We start from the raw sequence: 16960 nt of genomic DNA, 5'->3' as shown, positions 1-16960 counted from the left end.
AGTAGAATCTACTTTCTTTTCCACTTCTGGCTGTCTCTAAGAGCAGATAGCAACAACCTGGCTATACATGGCCACGGTCAGGCCCATGAACACCTGAGGATGCCTTGCCAACTGGCACACAAAAGCACAGAAGTGTCTATAATCTTCCTCATGCCCTCGAGCTGCCAAGAGGAAAGGATTGCCCTGCCTGGTATGATGTCCTACCTGCTTGCTGTCCTCATGCCACGGTGTGTCCATGAAGCAGTGGTGGTGGAAGAGTCCAAGCTTCTGGCTTAGCAGGCAGTGCACGATGTGGGACCGGGCATTCTGCCACTGCAGCAGGCGAGTAAGTGAGCAGTTCAGGTTGGCCCCCAGGTCTGGGGACCAGTTGTAGGTGTAGAGTGTCAGCTGGAGAGAGAGGAGGGGGGAGAAAGCTGAAGGATGTGCTCAGAGAATGCCTGCACGGCGACACAGGCTGCCCCAGGTGCTCTGGGTGGTACTTGCTGCAGTCAGTTTCAGATGACAAGGCTGGGACAGGAAGAGTGGCAACAGCTCATTCACATTTAGGACCAGTTGGGAACACTCTGCCTTTCAGCAGACATCACACAGGCACCACAGCTACCTTTTTGTCAATGATCTCCATGAAGAGGAACCTTTGCCTGGGTGCCAGGTCTCGTCCAAGGCTGGGATCAGAGCCTCTCTCTGCCGAGCTCAGTTCCATGGCCTCAAAGCGCTGGAGCCCTTTGTGAGCTGGAAGAAGACAGAGTTACGACCCTCAGTACCAGTTCATGCCACACTTACATCCCTTGTGCCATTAAGGTGGCACAACAGGGCGTTCTGCCGCAGTACGGCTCAGCTCGCTTTGAACTACGGAGTTACAAGCAAATTTGAGAATAAGGTCTCAGGGGCTGAGGATGGACAACGCACTGCTCACCTCCAGGCACAAGCAATCTGTCCCAGCAAGGAGGGAACCCTGCTCAAACATCTCCCACCCTAAGAGCCCCCAGCACACAGTCCTGTGGATCCTGGCCAGGCACTCACCCTGTTCTGTGCTGCAACGCCACTGCTGGAAGTTGCGTCCCAGCAGGATGAAGTGTCTGACGGCTGCAGGACGAGGGCTGGCATTCTGGCCAGGCTTATAGGGCAGGAAGGCAGTGCCCTCATGGCAGCTGCAAAGAAGAGCACCAAAGGTGTCTGACAAGTGAGCCATGGGAGCAGAGGCTGGTACAGTTGATTGACGTTTGCTGGTGCCAAAAAGCCCCTCTGTGAACTGCGTAACTCACCTGATCTGCTCAAACACCTTGACAGTGGTGTCACTTGCCAGCGCAGTGACCAGGCTCACCACTTCCACCAGGATGGAGGACAGCAGGAAACGGGACGCAATCTCTGCCGAGCACTGCTGCACCGATGGGCACCCTGCATGGAAGAATTACTGTAGGACAAGGTGCCAAGTTGTCCCAGAGCCAAGCTTTGCCCGCCTGGCCAGCAGAGAGGGCTAAGGGAGCCCAAAGCAGGCCAAGTTCCTGCCTTGCCAGGGACTGAGGCAGGCAGAGCTGGAGAACAAGGACCTTATATGGAGGAAGAAAAAGACAAGGCAGAAATAACCCCTGGTTTCAGGCTCTGGCCTGAAGCCAGGCCTGGACCAAACACTCTATGTGCCATGAGCACAGCACTTTATTCCCCCACTTATTCCTTGCTCCCTGGCTTGCTCCCCATCAGAGGAAGAAAGCGTGATAAACCTTGCCAGCAGGAAGTGTGAGAAGATGTACAAACACTGAAGTGAGAGGTATCCAGAAAGTGGCGACAGGGCAGCCACGCAGACTCAAATCCCACTGTGTGAAGAGCAGCCCTTTTCTCTCTCTCTGCAAGAGTAGGGATCTCTGGTGCAGCCTCACAGCCCCAGAGCATGCTGCAGAGCCTCAGACCCTCCCTTCCTGCTCCATCTGGGAGCTAAATCACTACTGCAGCTGCTGTTGGAGTCCAGGTCTCTCCAAAACAGCTGAGCCAAGCCCAGCAAGCTGGGCTCTGAACACAGTAGATTCAACTACAGGTCTTAACAGGTTTGTTCAGAGGCACAGGCACACACCAGGACTCCTGCCACAGCTTTCTAACGCTGACACTGGCCCCAACGGAACTCTGGTGAGGTTTGGGGAGAGACAGGGTGCATAACTAGGTAGACATCACTGAGGGATGAAGATGGATGGCTTGGTGCCATATGAGGACTTGTCCTCAGAGCTCTGGGTAGAAAGGCCCACTCTCAGCCCATCTGGAGAAGCAGGGGCCTGAGACACATACCCAAGTGGTTCATGAATGCCATCCACTGCTGGCAGGTTTGATTGAAGAGTGGGTGCATGGTACCCAAATCCCCTTCTTCCAACTGGCAGGCTCGGCGCCTGTGAAGAGGGAAGGGAAGCAGTTATACTAGATCAATCAGCAGCAATGAAGGCACAGAAATGCAATAGCCCCCTCCCAGCCCCAGAGCAGAGTCTGGCGAGCCTCTTTTTTGGGTTGTTACAGCCCTCAAGCTTGATTCCTCTGAGCTGGCAGCCACAGAGGTGTCAGGTGTTGTACAGGGCCCCCCCAGCAGTGCTCCCAGCAGCACTCCAGCAATAAGGATTGAGCCTTTGTGTGTGGAGGGCAGCTTGCCTAATCGGTTGTGTAAGGGAGAAACTACAAGGAAAGAGGATTGTGGTCAGAGACCACATAAAGAGTCAGCAGGATGTCAGGCTGCAGAGCAATGTACAGCAGAGATGGAGGGAAACAACACCCCAGGCTGTCTGGCCTGCAGGATGTGCTTGCCTCTGTGCCTGCTCCAGTTCAGCTGTGGCTGTGGCCCGATCCTGGCTCAGGTGTTGCTTGACATTCTCAGTCTTGTGCCGCCGCCTCGTGCGAGCCTCTTCTGGTCTCTCCAGCACAATGTCATCAGTAGTCTTGGGGCTGCCCAGCTCTGAGGACTCTGCCTTGCTCTAGGTACAAGGGGGTAAGTTAATGCTGTGCATAAGCACAGCCTAGCTAGTGCCCTGATCTAAAAGTCCCCATTACCAGCCTGGCCTTCCAACCCGAGCCAGATCCATCCTCTCCATTCCTCTTAGCCTGACACACCGGCAGCCCCTGCTCCCCACTGGTCCCTCAGCAATATTACCAGCATGTCCCAGAAGCTGCGACGTCCCAGCTTGCTTGTGGGTGTCACTGGTTCCCCAGAGCTGGGTGAAGGGGCAGAGGCGAAGTGCAAGGGTGGAGGACAGCTCCTGCCAGTCCCGCCAGTGGTCAGGGCCAGGCCCTTGGTCTCTGACATGGTCCTCCTTAGGCCTCCTGGGGAGACAGAGCAGATCAGACTTGCCAGAGCAGACCAGACTCACCAGAGCCTTCCACTGCAACACTGCCGGTGTCCTTGTGTCTTGCTCTGCAGCTGGCCAGAGCCTGGCTTGGAGAAGGGAGAGAGCCCTCATTCAGCAAACTGGATTCAGTCTTGGGGAGCAGACACACCTTTAAATATCTCTTCCAATGCCAATTTCTATGAGGCTTCCTCCCTGAGATATTGCATAGCGCTGCTTACAGAGGGGAAAGCAACTTCCTCCCTCCCAGCCGCCACAATGGCTGCTGGCCAGGCAGGCTGGAGGCTCAGGGTGGCCGTCCTGGCCGGGTTCTCACCTGCAGAGCTCAGCTCCTCCAGGTCCGTGGCACCCAGTGGGCAAGTGGCTTCCACGCAGAGCGGGGCCGGCAGCACGAGGAACGCCATGACGGCATCGCAGAGAGCGTGGCGCAGGGCCCCACGCAGCTTCTCCGACAGCTGCAGCAGGCTGATGTTACCCTTCTCCCAGATATCCAGGCGCACCAGGATGCGGGGCTCTGTGGGGAAAGGGCAGTCCTGCACGGCTCTGTACCTTCACTTGTGCCAGCCCTCCCAGGCGCTCCAGGGAACATGGAGGCAGCAGGGAACCTTGTGGCCTGTTTCACTCCCTACCTGGATGCGGGACGCCAGCCTCTGGCTGGTGCCTGCTGACCGCAGTGAGGCTTTCAAAGTCGCTCTCCTGCAGCAGACCCACGATAGGTGAGGAGGAAGGCAACTTCAGAGGATCAAGCTTCTCCCCATGGGGCAATGAGGCGGGGCTGCCATGCTCGTCCACGAACGTCAGCGCAATGCACGCGATTCCTGCAGGGGAGAGCCCAGGGCAGCCTCCATCAGCCTGGCACCCAGTGCACCCCAACCTGCCCTGCCTCCAGTCTGCCACCCCCCACCTGAGGCCGTCATGTCACCGCTTGGGTTGCACAGTTCCACGTGGCAGACAGGGCCCACGGGAGGGGACGCAGCCAGGGGAGCAGATGTGCCTGCGGGGAGCCAGGGTAAGAAGCACCCATCACCCCAAGAATGTCTCCCCTGCAGAGTCACAGCAGCTTTCAACTATCCCTGCAGGAGCTTCCTGGGCTGTCCAGCCCCATATGCAAGAGGACAGTATCTCCATTTGCCTGAGGAGGGCCTTTACGCAGAGAAATCCAGCATAAGGCTCACCATCCCTATCCTCTTCAGGGACACAGTGCAGAACCCACATACTCTGCAGCAGCCCTCTCCAAGCTAGAAAGGACCTTGAGGCCCTGCAGAGGAAGACTGTATACATGACAGGATATATAACTGCAGATTACACTCACAGCCCCTTCTCCTCACCACCCACCCATATAAGACTGGGTGCCTTCCCCATGGACTCCAGTCAGCAAGACTGGGGACAAAGCAGACTGACACCTAGCACTAGCCTGGAGTTGCTGCAGAATAAAGTTCAGGCCCTGTCTGCAGCTTCTCTATGTCGAGCCCTGTGCACACACATGGGGACAGTTCAGAGATGCAGAGCAGCAGGTGGTGTTGGCTTCACAGCCCGCATACGACATGCCCTGTGCCACGCAGAAAGAGAAATCCTGGGTCCTAGTTTAAGCTAAATGAAATCCGTTCTGTTCAGTGATTTTTATTTCCCAGTTCAGTCTCTTCTAAAAGGCTGCACTTTCTGAATTTGGCAGCATGTTTTTGCAGACAGTGTCTGCTACTAGCAGCGATAACACCTGATGTTTACAGTCACTGCCTGGGACTGGGATGCAGAAAGGCTCTTGTCTATACTCATTCCTATAGTGACCAAGGTAATAGACAGGACAGGTGACCAACAAGAGTATTCCATTCCATAGACATCATATTCACTATAAATTGAGTGATCACAAGAGTCTAGCTTTCTCTCTCTTCCTTCAATGGCCAGCATCCAGGGAGGACTCTGTCCAATCTCCTGCTTTTGCTCCTGATCTTGAGTTCCGAAATCCAGCTCCCGTGCCCAGCTCCCTGCTGCCGCTGAGCCTGGGGCTTCTCCAGTGCCACCTGCTCTGCAGCATAAGTAGTGACTGCTATTGGAGGAGAGTTGGGTTTGATATCGGACTTATATACAGTTGTATATAGCTATTTATTTTTATCATTCCACTATTATTTCTATTATTGTTTCATTAAAGCTGTTTTAGTTTTCTTTTCTAACCCGGAAGTCTCTCTGCCTCATTCCGTTTCCCTTCCCATTTCGGGGGGAAGAGGGGGTTAGAGAGCATCTGCCTGTGTTTTAGTGGCCAGACCAGTCCTACCCTGCAACACTCTGCCATTGACCAGAGCAGAAAGAGGAGCTCACTCCCCACAGCCCAGCCCCATGGCCAGGGCACCAGGGAAGCAGCAGCACAGATGCAGCTGTGAGGTTCGAACCCCACGCTGCAACCCTGGACGCTCCCATTCCCTTTCAAAGCCCATCGATGAACTAAGACAGTGCTCAGGTGACTGGATGGCAAAACTGTCCCAACACTGCCCAAGGGTGATGTGTTCAGGTGCAAACAACCTCAGCCCCACAGCATTGCTGAGCCCATACACTGTTCCTCTCCATTCCAGCAATTACGGGAGTGACACAAGACTGCTGCCACAGAGCATCCAAATTGCACCTGAGTGGATTCACAGCACCCTGGGGAGGACAAGTGTCCTCCTGGTGCCAAGATAAATCCAGCGCCAGCAGCAAACTGTGCTCAGGTCTAACCAGCAGCACAACCACCTGGCCTCCACCGTTCCTAATGAAGCATTAAACTCTGCAGCCACCTTTCCTCCAAGATATATCAGGTGCAAGGGAGAGGGCACTTGCATAGAGACTTCTGCTCCCAAAGGTGAGGTAGGCATTCAAGTGAGAGGGCAGCTCACTTGCACTCACACAGAGGAAACTCCACACTGATGAGCACCCCTCCACTTGAAGAAAAATAGAGGAGCTGCTTTGTCTCAGAGGTGCTCTGCACTAGCCCCCAACATGTCTCTCCCCAGACAGGCACAGGAACAACCCTTTGTCTTTCAAAAAACGAATAAGTTTATCTCCTAAATATATAAGGTAGAGGGGACCAGGACTTTACCCAACCTCATCCCCTCTAGATCAAGGTAAGTAGCCTCACACAGGGGCTCTGCCACCTCACATAGCCTCTCACTGCAGTAGGGCAGCTCTCTGGGATGTGCGTGTTGATAGAAAGGTATCAAGAGCAGCAAATCTGCCCCACACCACAGTTAATGAGAGCTCTGCAAGCTGACTTTCCTTCCTCAAACAGTAAAAGGCATAAACTTCTCATATGTCTTGTTTCACAGTCTGTCCCAGGCCCACCAAAACGACAGCAGGTGCTCATGTGGTAATTGTAGACCAAGATGTAGTCACTCTCCTCTTCTCCTGGATAAATTATCACACTGAGTCCCTTCATCCTCCCCCTTTTTGGCAAATTTCCCTATCACATCCATTCCTGTACCTCTGCTCTGCTTCAGTTTATCTGAGGTGAGGACACGAGAAGAACAAAGCACAATGTCCCACATCCTCCTTGTGCTTTCAAGCAAGCCCCAGAGAGGGAGCAGCCACAGCCATGCTTTCGAGCAGGCCAGGCTGCCAGCCACAGAGGCAGACTCCTTGTTTGCAGGTGCTGCTCGAGACAGAGCTGGTTTGCCAGGCAAGCGCTCAGCCATCTCAGCCTCTCAGGGCACAGATGATGGCTGCCTCTGCCCCACCAGCAGAAAGGCTCATTTCCCCACCGCAAGGAACAAGGCTTCCAGTCTTGTTATAGAGGCATAGAGAAGTTGAATTACAATCACTAAATCACAGGTAAGAAACTCAAGACCTAAGCTCTAGGGCTACAGGAAGAGCTAAGTTAGCAAGAGCTGCTAAAGACCTTACTGCCCCACGCACTGGACACTGACCGTGCAGTTATCCATCGCGCTCTGCAGGGAGGTGGTCTGCTAGGGAGCTGGTATCTCCCATCCGTGAGGGACTCTGAGGCCCCTCTGACCCAGGCTCATGGAAATACAAAGTTCACATCTAATCTAGTGCTGCCCAACCACTCTAGCCCCCTGGTATGAAAGAGAACCCCCTCATCCCAGGACACAGCCACTGTGAGAGTGATGATGCTGCACCTGGGAGCATGAAATCATCCTGCCTCCTGTCTCCCTCAAGAGATGCCTGTTTGGACTTGTGGGGGACAAAAAAGGTGCAGGATTTTGGAGTACATTGCTCGCAAGCTAACAGGGCAGCACATGGACATTCATCAGCAGCCTGGGACTGAAGAGCTGCTGTCTGAGGACAGCAAGTTCTGTTTGCTCACTTGGCCAGCCAGCAAGAAAGAGGAGGCTCAGTTAATGGACACACACACAAACACACAGAGCAGTCAGCTGAAGCCACAACACAGAAAACAAGAACAGCAGAGACCAGAGAGGCCAGGGAGCTGCACAGGAAAGGGAACTGGAGTAACACTTGGAGCCACAGGTGCTACCTTGGAAGTGAGAGAGTGGAAAGAGGTGTTGCACAAGGTCCGACATGGTACCTACATAACAGAAGAACATTCAAATGGTGCATGAGGGGCACAAGACACACAATGGCCAGGTGACAGACCACATGGCCTAGACAAAACATGACATGACAGCCTGCTGTGAGATGGGCCCTACCCAGTCTCTCCTCCAGGAGTCCAGAGAAAAGAGCAAGGACCTTGCTCCTACATTCCACGACATGCAGCATCCAGCCACTCCTCTGCAGTAAGACTCTAGCAACAACTGTCCCTGCTCCCACCTCCAGACCCACTGAACCTCTGTGCCCCACACATACTGAGGGCTCACTGTGTCTTGCCCCACAGCTACCAGCAACAGGCCAAGCTTAGCAAGTTGTGCTGTGCGAGTCCTTAGGTTTCTCCACCACGTGTGTAAGGGTATGCCATCCCCAGGCACAGCCCCTGCCCATCTCCCAGCTATCAGTGCAATCCTCTATCCCAGCACCCGCCCTCCTCAGTCACCCAGAGCTCTCCAACATGCAGCCTCATACTCTATTTCAGAAAAGAGTCGAGTCTGATACCTTTCCCACCAGTGCCTTGGCCACCTGGCTTGTTGTACAGATAGAGATCCTGGTCAGGGACGCCTCCACTGTGGTTGAAGTAGTGCTAAGGAGACCAAGGTGACAGAGGTTAGAGAACTCTCTTTAACTGGAAGCAGAGGCCCACATGTGTGCAGAGCTCATGCCCAGACCCGTAGCATTTTAAGCAGGTCTGCACTGCTTGCCTGCCAGCACAGCCTTTGTCGCTATTGGGCTGAAGGAACCCCCTACAGCTCTAGGCAGAGCTACAGTATTACACATCTGGCCTCAACCTCTAGCCTTGCCACAGCCACGCTGAGGGGGTCAGTAGCTGTTCCCAAGCTTTTATTAATCCTGATATTTCAGTCCTTAGATCTGAGGGAGCCATGCAAGAAGCCAAACTCAGCTTTGCAGGAGGGGGTCTTCTCCCACGTTTCTGGGAGATGACTGTGGGCACGATCTTTGTGGTTGTTGCTTTTGGCACAGCAAATGATTGCTTCTGTGAAAGCAAGGCCTGGCTAGGCCAAGCAGGAACTGTTCCCAGTCCTGGGAAACATCTCCAGGCTTCAGTATTTAGTGCCCGTTCCTCCCCAACACTGCATGGCAGAGCTGGGAACACAATGATTGAGCTGCCCCAAAAATGCCACCAGCAGCAGGTAGAAGCTGGGCAGACTGCTGTCCCAACTCACAGCCTTCCTCACCTTGAAGTGGTGCTCCACGTTGCTGTCCGTGTACTTTGGGGTGTGCAGGAAGATGAGGAGGTTCTGGCGCAGATAGTAGGCCACCGCATGCAGCCAAGGCAGGGCAGAAGGTGGCAGAGCAAACTGCAGGACCTCTGTGGGTGGTGTTCCAGGGGGCTGGATAAACTGCAGAGAGAAACCTTCGAAACTCAGCTGAGACTAGCAGGATGCCCCGGGGCTCTGATCCTGATCCAAATTACACCAGCTGGCTATGCAAAGGAGAGCGTGGTGGGCAGATCCCAGGCCCATGAGACAGATGTGGGCACATATTCCAGGAGTATTCACAGCCCTGCCATGCTGCAAACCCCAGCAAAGGGGATGTCCCACCTACCCTGGCACCCACACAGTATATACACCTCGGTAAATGCTAGCCTGAGCAAGCACTGGAGCATGGAGTGGGGTGTGGCAAACTGCCCCAGGATAGGTCAAAAGGTAGAAAAGCACTATGAGCTCTGCGATGAGCCAAGTAGATATCCAGTGAGGTACCTCCACATCTGCTGGGGTCAGCTTGCAGTTCCGCACCAGCATCACAGTGATGATATCCAGGGTGGCCTCATCCAGCCGCCTGCGCAGCACTTTCACCAGCTCATCCGTGATCTCAGGCCCTGGCAAGTAAGCAGAAGTACAAGCACACTTTTCACCCCATCCAGTAAGAACGGTGACAGTCACCCTTCCCCACCTGTTCAGGATGTACCATCCTCACACTCAGTTCCAACAGGGAACATGTCTTTCCCCATCATCAATTTCTTCAGGCATCTGTTTCTACCCATTCATGATCACAAGAGACTGCTGGTACAGTGGGCAAAGACAAATGCACTCCTGAATACAGAAAGCTGGAAAAAAAACCACCCAACCGGTCTGCAGGAGGTTTCACTGTGAGCCATGGATCCTTTCCTCTGGGCTAAGGAAGAGCAGCTCAGGAGGGAGATACCTTCTCTGCTCTTCAAGCAAAGAAGACAGGGAGCAAAGTTCTATTCCTCTGCTTTACATCAGCACAGTCTATCTGCTGCCAGATGCTATAACACTTACCTGCTGGGGCAACACCATGGACCATCAGCTGGATGTGCCTATCTACCTGTCCCACAGGGCGGGCAGAGTCCACACTACGGCATGAGGCTGTGTCCAGAGAGGAACGAGAACCCTGGAGAAGCAAAAATAGCCACATGGAAGCAGTTTCCATCTGAACCCTAAATCCATCATTGTCCCAGGCTGTCAGCTAGGTCAGGCAGAACACACAGAACCCACCCGCTGCCAGTCCACTCCACACATCTACAACATACACATAAAATCCAGATTTCTGAGACTACCGAGTTCCCTGTATTCCTGTGACCACAAGCACCCACATCCACTCCCAGAGAACAGGAGACTCACCATTAGATCCTCAGTGTAAAGGGGCTCCTGGCTGCGTGTCAGTGCCAGTGAGCGAGAAGCCGGACTAAGGACACTCTCTGCTTCCCACACCTTCCCACTGGAGGTGGTTTCAGTCAGTCTGAACACAGGAGAAAGACATGTCAGCTGCCATTCCCAAGGACGACAGCATCACACCTCCACAGAAGGTCCATGTCTTCCTTGCTCTCCCCTGTGCACTTTCTGGGAATTAGTCCTTATGATACGTCACTTGTGGAAGAACTGCTCTCTGTCTCTCTCAAAAAAAGATAATAAAAAAAATAATCATCCTTTTCCTTCCCATATAAACACTTATCAAGAGAGCGCAGGAGGGGCCTGGCTTGATGTAGCCCTGACTCATGAGAAATGAGATATTTGCTGTTTGGGTAACAACAGGGTCCCTGAGGCTGGGCAGACACTTTTTGCCCCAGGGAGCTCTCAGTCTGGTGTAATGCATGAGGCAGGGCAGGGTAAGGCCAACAAGTCACGCTGGCTTCTTACCTGAGGTAGAAAACAGATTTAGTGGCACGCTCCTGGTAGACAAACATATTCTTCCTGTTCACCACAGAGAAGGCATTGAGCACCGAGCGAAGCGCCTGGATAGCTGTGGGCAACGTGGGACGTTAGCTATCCCACATCCCTTTCTCTGGTGTGCCAATCCAGCCAGAAGCCAGGCTCTTGACACACAAAAGGAGAGGAAACCCGGGCTGTACGCACCTCGTGAGACCCCCATGTTGGGACCCATCTTGAGGCGTGAATGCACATGGATGAGTGTGCTCCACACAACTTCACAAGCAAAGTGCCCTGGCATGAACTGCATAGTGGCAGCCAGGTAGTCCCGAGGCTGGTAGCTCTCCTCCACCGAGTAATCTACAAAGAACATAGGACATAGCTGGGGCCGTAGCATGGTAATCACCCTCTTTTTAGTCACTCACGGGCAGGCAGCAGTACTGCCACCAAGGCACAGTCAAGGGAGTATTCATACCGTCTGTGGGCATGACGCGCTGCCTGTAGGAAGTATAGGGTGTTTCACTCTTCCAGATGTCCTCTTCGCTTTCTGCCACGAGCAACGAGTTGCATATGTGGCTGTCATGCAGGTCCTGCAGCAGCAACCGCTGCAGAGAAAAGATTGGTTCTGGTGCTTGCACAGCCCACAGAAGACAGCAAGGAGAAAGGCTTAGAACCAGACTGAGTGCCTTATCCTTGAACACCCAAGCTGGGGCTCCAACAGCTGCAACAGCTCCGCAGGCCCTCCTCTGAGCTGGGCCCAGACCAGACACCCTCCAGAGGTCCCCTCTCATCTTATGACTGTCAGCTATGTCTCTGTCCTCCGCAGATTTGTTACCTGATTGACAACCCTGCAGATTTCACTGATCTTCTTCACCACCACCTGGTTGAGACTCTGGCACTCCCCTGGCTGTTCCTCTTCTGTCTCTGCTGATGCTGCCTTCTCCACACTCAGGCTGCTGTACAGGGAAAGGAAGACAAGGATCAGCAGGGCACCTGGATAGCTCCTCTCCTTGTGTGCTGGGAGCAGGACTATAGTGGGGAAGGATGCCAGCTTTCCCCTTATGGAGCACCCATCTAGTTCTGCAGCTTCCCACACGCACTGGGCAGGAAGAAGATTTTGTCCAGAGATGAAAGAGTGGCAATAAGGTCCTGGCACAGAGAGGCAGTGGCCAGAACGGGGACTCCCCTTACCGTGTGTGGTAATAGACCTCCACTCGGTCCTGCAGGATTTTTATAATGAGCCAGAAATCCGGCATGAGGGGACACCTGGGTTCCTGGTCACTCATTAGCGCTTCCTCATACTCCGAATCACTGCTTCCCCCATCGTAACCTGCAACATATCCTTGCTTCAATCCCAGGCCTGGCAAGTCAGCCTCCTCCCCAGCACAGCAGTCTCTGGGATATCAGAGCCACTTACACACAAGTCCTGTCCCCAGGGGTGACCCCAGCCAGGGCACACGATCCACCCACACCTCTGCACTGTCACTGCCAGGCTCTGGATACACACTGTCAGTCACCCCTGCCTCAGCGGACTCACCCAGGTGGTCAGAGTCCATGCTGCCCTGGCTCGACACCACGCTCTGCACGCGGCTGGGGCGCTGCTTGCTGGAGCCTGCAAAGAGAGGTTAGATCATGAAAGCACTTGCTAAGCCCTTTCACATGCCCTGCATTCTGAAGAAACATTCCACTACAGGACAAACAGGGAGTACTGGGGAATGGGGCTCTCGAAGAAGTTACTGGAGTCATCGGGAACTTCATGTCATGAGGGACATCAGCACAGCCAACTACCCTGGGTACTGTTGAGCAGTGAATTGCCAGCACCCTCACAAGGAAGAGACCTACAGTCCTGGGTGCCAATTCTGGTGTTTAGAGACTAGAGAGGAGTAGGAATTATATTTTGTATGTCACAGCCAGAACTGGGCTTTTCCCTTAGAAGTTTCTGAGGCTGAGATACATTCTGCCCACATTTGCAGTTCCTACCTTCCCTGCCTTGTGTTATGGACTCAGCCAGGCTTGCTGCAGATGGTGTCACCAACGGCGATTTTTCGCTGTTGCCCTTTTCAGAGGATGAGGATGGGAGTGACTGCATGGCTGTCTCTTGAGCTGCCTCCTCCAGGGAGTCATGGCCAGGTGCCCTGCTCTGCTCAAGGCTCACCACTTCTCCCGAGACCTGCACACAAGCCAAGGTTGCAAAAATGATCAGAAAAACAGGCACTGAAAAAAGTCCCATCATCTTCCTGCATCCTTCTACCTTCTGTTACCTGAGTGTCCACATCTTCCCACCAACAGACCACTTCAGTGTCTCTCACCTCATCCTGCAGGTGGTTGCCCCCACCTATGGGGTTTCCTGTGTCTGGCATAATGCACGTCTCACTCTCTGGCCACCCCCAGAGACCCCGGGCTTCCTGTGGGAGGACACAGCACGCATGGTGTAGCTCAGAGCCCTCCGCCTCTGCTTCACTGCTTCCCTCCTGGCCTGTGTGGCCCAGGGCTGTCCTGGTGCCTCCTCCAGCTGGCTGCTGCAAGCAGGGTGTCCCTGCAGGGTTTGGAGCTGCTCGTCTGGAGTGCCGGCGGCTGATGGAGATGTAGTGGTAGTCACTGCCTTCTGCATTAAGCATGTAGCCTGGCAGAGCCATTCTCCTGAACTCCTGCAATACGAGGAAGAATAAGCATCTTGCTAGCAAAGCAGTACGATGCTGCCTCAGGACTTTCTCTTTACCTCCTTGAACTTCTCCAGAGAGTGCTCAGGTCCAAAGACAAACTGGAGCAGCACCACTTCACTGTGGCAGCTGGGCCGCCCCTTGGAGTTATAGATGTGGGTGGCCACCCGGTGCAGGATGGAGGTGCTGATGACTTGCGAGTGGCGCAGTGCAGACACAATCTCATCATCCAGGAGCCAGCGAATCTGAGCAGAGCAAGGATGCAGAGCAAGGATGCAGAGCAAGGTGACACGCATTTGCAAGGCTGTCCCAGTTCTGATCCAATTTCCAACATCCCTCACCTCCTCCTGAATGCACCTAAGACAAGGCCTTTGGAAGAGAGCTCTGCCTGCCCCACCCCAACTGCAGTAAGAACGTTATCAGGGTAATCCCACACTTTCAGGGAGCACAAGGCCAATGCCTTGTGTGACACCAGCGAGGCCTGACAGTTGGTTCAGCTTGGAGCAGGCTGGGAAGTGTGGAAGTGTTGCATGTTGTGGCCACGCTGGTCCAGCTGGAACAAAGAAGCAGTAGACAAGGCTGGCTTACCTCATTCATAGTGGCCTCAATAGCCTGTCTGTGCACTCCGGGAAGGTTGGAAAGCGCAGGGTGCCTAGAAGAGAGAAGAAGAATCAACCAGTTGCTCTCATTCATGCAGCTGCCAAAGTGCAACTCCTAGGCAGTGAAAGGAACCTATGAGGGGCCTGCTGCACCTGCAGTGCCATACCTCTCATCTCCTGTGGACGGGAGCCGTTCCAAGTTGTGCATGATATCCTCATCTGAGCGGAATGAGGACGGCTGCCCTGGAGAGCGCGTGAAGGACACGCTGCTCTCCGAGGTGCATCTGTCACAGAAGAGAGAACAGGCTGGGCATCAGCTTTTGAGCCAGAGAAGACAGAGAGAGGTTCCAGAGAGGGGAAAAAGGCATCTCTAGAGAAGCTGAGTCTATTTTAGAAAAACTTTTATTTTCTTAGGCATGTGGCAGGCTCTGTGAGAAGGAGAATCCCAAGACAGAATGTGGAGAGGCACCAAGACTGGCAGGCTGGGAAGGGCAGACAGAGGACAGTTGAACGACTGGTCACTGGGTGTCTTTCCACCTACCTATTGTGGAGAATGTCTGCGTTCACAACTTCTATCTCCAGGGGCAGTGTCAGCACAAAGATGTCCAGGGTCACACAGAGGTCCCCCAAGTCAATGGTGTTCAAGCCCTGGCAGCTTTCCAGGCAGCCCAAAACTTCCCCTGAGAAATGAATCAAACAGCTCTGCTTACACACATACACAGCCTAGCGGCACATACTGAGACTGCAAGAGGTGGCTGTCCCACATAGCCACCATCCTCCATGATCTTTTCAACCTTCCATGACCAATCCCACAAGTGGGAGACTTGGTGAAAAAGCTCTTGTCTAACACTGGGAGACCCTAGGGGCTCTGTAGAGGGAGGCCTGGTCCAGAGGGACTGCTGTTTAGGACATTGCACGTTTATTCCAGAGGCTGTTCACTCAGCAGGGACCTGACAGAAGCCCTACCTCCCCCCTTAACCTCACAGCAAGGCTTGCTCCTACCTAGACAAGTTGGCAGGGACCGCACAGGCATGGAGCTGTGCTGGCTACGCAGCTTCACTGAGCAAGTAAGGTGCACAAAGAGCGGGGGCATCTCTTGCTCCAGGAACTCCTGCTCATTGAGTGAGTCCCCTCCTAGTACACTGAAGGAATCATCATCTTGGTTCACCGTGTTGGAGTCTGAGAGGGAATCTGTGTCTGGGAACTCGTGCTCCAGCTTCTCACGGTACTCCACCTCCAACTCAGGGTCACTCTCTGTGGCAATACAGCACCCAGACACGGTTCCTGTTGATACACAGTTCCTGTTAGCAAATCAGATCCACATTCCCAGACACACTGCAAGAAACAAGCCAAGCTCTGACAGGCATCACCACAGTGAGATTACAGACATTTTCTTCTCCAGGACAGAGCAAGCAAATTTTACCTTCTTCAGCTGCCAGTTCTGCCTCTGATCCCTCCATGTCCTCACTGCCTTTCCTGTCTGTCTGTTCCCGAGACGCCTCTTCCTGAGGTGGACAGAGGAAGGGCAGATACTAGGAACCATGCCAGGCAGTGAAGCAGGCTGTTCATGGGCCCCCCAAGGGCTCGGTCTACCCACAGGTCTGCCAGCCCCAGATCCAGGTCTGACACCAAACAAAGCTCCTTCCCTCCACAAGGACCACGTGCCTGCCAGGGCAGGATCATGCCTACCTCTTTCTTGGCTGATGGAGGGCAATAGAAGAAATAGTGAGGATTTGATGGCACTGGCTTGAAATGTAAACTTCCAATTTCCAGGAATTTTTCCTAAAAGAGAAAGCCCATATGTGAAGCAGACATTCTACTCTACTCTACTCTCCGGTGGGAGCCTAAATGAGCTTTTACATTCCTCACCTGGATAATTTTATGCAAGTCAGGGTACGCCTGGCACGGCTGTCCAATTTCCAGCAGCGAGAGGGGAAACTCTGAACAGCAGCTGGTGCTCACACTGCTCTTTGGCTCCTCCGTGGGGCTGGCAATGTTATGGGAGTCCTGCTCACTGTAGTCCTCCATTTCCGCACTGACAAGATTGTGGACAGGTCAGACAGGCAAACCGAGAAATTACAGTAGTTCTATGTATTATCTGCCCTGCAAGCCTCCACCTCACAGAATCCTACACCTCATCTGCGTAAACATGATGTGATTTTTACACAGCCACCACTCCTGCAGCCCCAGAAACCCTTCTGCCACTCGCTAACGCAGATGAACGCTCGGGCTGTCCGAAGCCAGGCCAGGGGTAGTTTAACCATGCTGATCCCATGGTCTGGTACTCTACACAGCCTCCCTGGGAAAGAGAGAGGTGTGGCTGAGTAGTGGGATAGGCCTGGAGTAATTCAAATTACCAACACTCAGTTCAGGCACCTCACAGCAAATATCACCATGGCAGCACTCCCAGTGTCCCGGCAGCACAGAGCGGAGCATAAAGCTCAGGCCCACGATCACTCAGCAGCTCCATGAAACTCAGTCCCTAAAACTCAGAAGAAGCAGTCTGGGGAGTGGGATGTTGGTTGGTTGAAGTACTCCTCAGGTACTCGAATTAGTAATACGGATAGTGAATCTGAGTGCAATGTGTCCAAGTTGTACATCCTTCAGTAAAGTTTATATAATCTGCATTGGGATAGGCGATTCATAATATTTTATAAACAAAAAAGAAGTTCCCACGGTTTTTCACTGGGATAGTAGCCCTTGAAGAGTCACCTGACTTTTCA

General features: G+C 53.5%; 1 protein-coding gene across 1 annotated transcript in view; it reads right to left on the bottom strand.

Annotated features, from left to right (window-relative positions):
• The window catches only part of SZT2 (seizure threshold 2 homolog (mouse)), a gene marked incomplete at its 5' end in the record, with an annotated part of 58424 nt that overhangs the window by 13364 nt on the left and 28100 nt on the right, over nucleotides 1-16960 (bottom strand). The window contains 30 exon segments of the mRNA XM_009877212.1: nucleotides 205-387; nucleotides 602-729; nucleotides 1021-1148; nucleotides 1263-1395; nucleotides 2275-2372; nucleotides 2779-2945; nucleotides 3122-3291; nucleotides 3631-3847; nucleotides 3957-4132; nucleotides 8346-8430; nucleotides 9044-9208; nucleotides 9569-9687; nucleotides 10112-10223; nucleotides 10454-10571; nucleotides 10970-11072; nucleotides 11186-11338; nucleotides 11454-11583; nucleotides 11814-11931; nucleotides 12170-12308; nucleotides 12516-12590; nucleotides 12959-13148; nucleotides 13288-13626; nucleotides 13698-13883; nucleotides 14227-14290; nucleotides 14405-14521; nucleotides 14779-14917; nucleotides 15240-15521; nucleotides 15661-15742; nucleotides 15927-16019; nucleotides 16107-16272. Of these exon segments, the coding sequence (XP_009875514.1) occupies nucleotides 205-387; nucleotides 602-729; nucleotides 1021-1148; nucleotides 1263-1395; nucleotides 2275-2372; nucleotides 2779-2945; nucleotides 3122-3291; nucleotides 3631-3847; nucleotides 3957-4132; nucleotides 8346-8430; nucleotides 9044-9208; nucleotides 9569-9687; nucleotides 10112-10223; nucleotides 10454-10571; nucleotides 10970-11072; nucleotides 11186-11338; nucleotides 11454-11583; nucleotides 11814-11931; nucleotides 12170-12308; nucleotides 12516-12590; nucleotides 12959-13148; nucleotides 13288-13626; nucleotides 13698-13883; nucleotides 14227-14290; nucleotides 14405-14521; nucleotides 14779-14917; nucleotides 15240-15521; nucleotides 15661-15742; nucleotides 15927-16019; nucleotides 16107-16272 (4375 nt within the window).

Source organism: Apaloderma vittatum, unplaced genomic scaffold, assembly GCF_000703405.1.
Source record: "Apaloderma vittatum isolate BGI_N311 unplaced genomic scaffold, ASM70340v1 scaffold13959, whole genome shotgun sequence".
NCBI classification, from domain to species: Eukaryota; Metazoa; Chordata; class Aves; order Trogoniformes; family Trogonidae; genus Apaloderma; species Apaloderma vittatum.
Note: the sequence above shows the minus strand (reverse complement) of the source record. Positions and strands in the feature narration are given on the sequence as shown.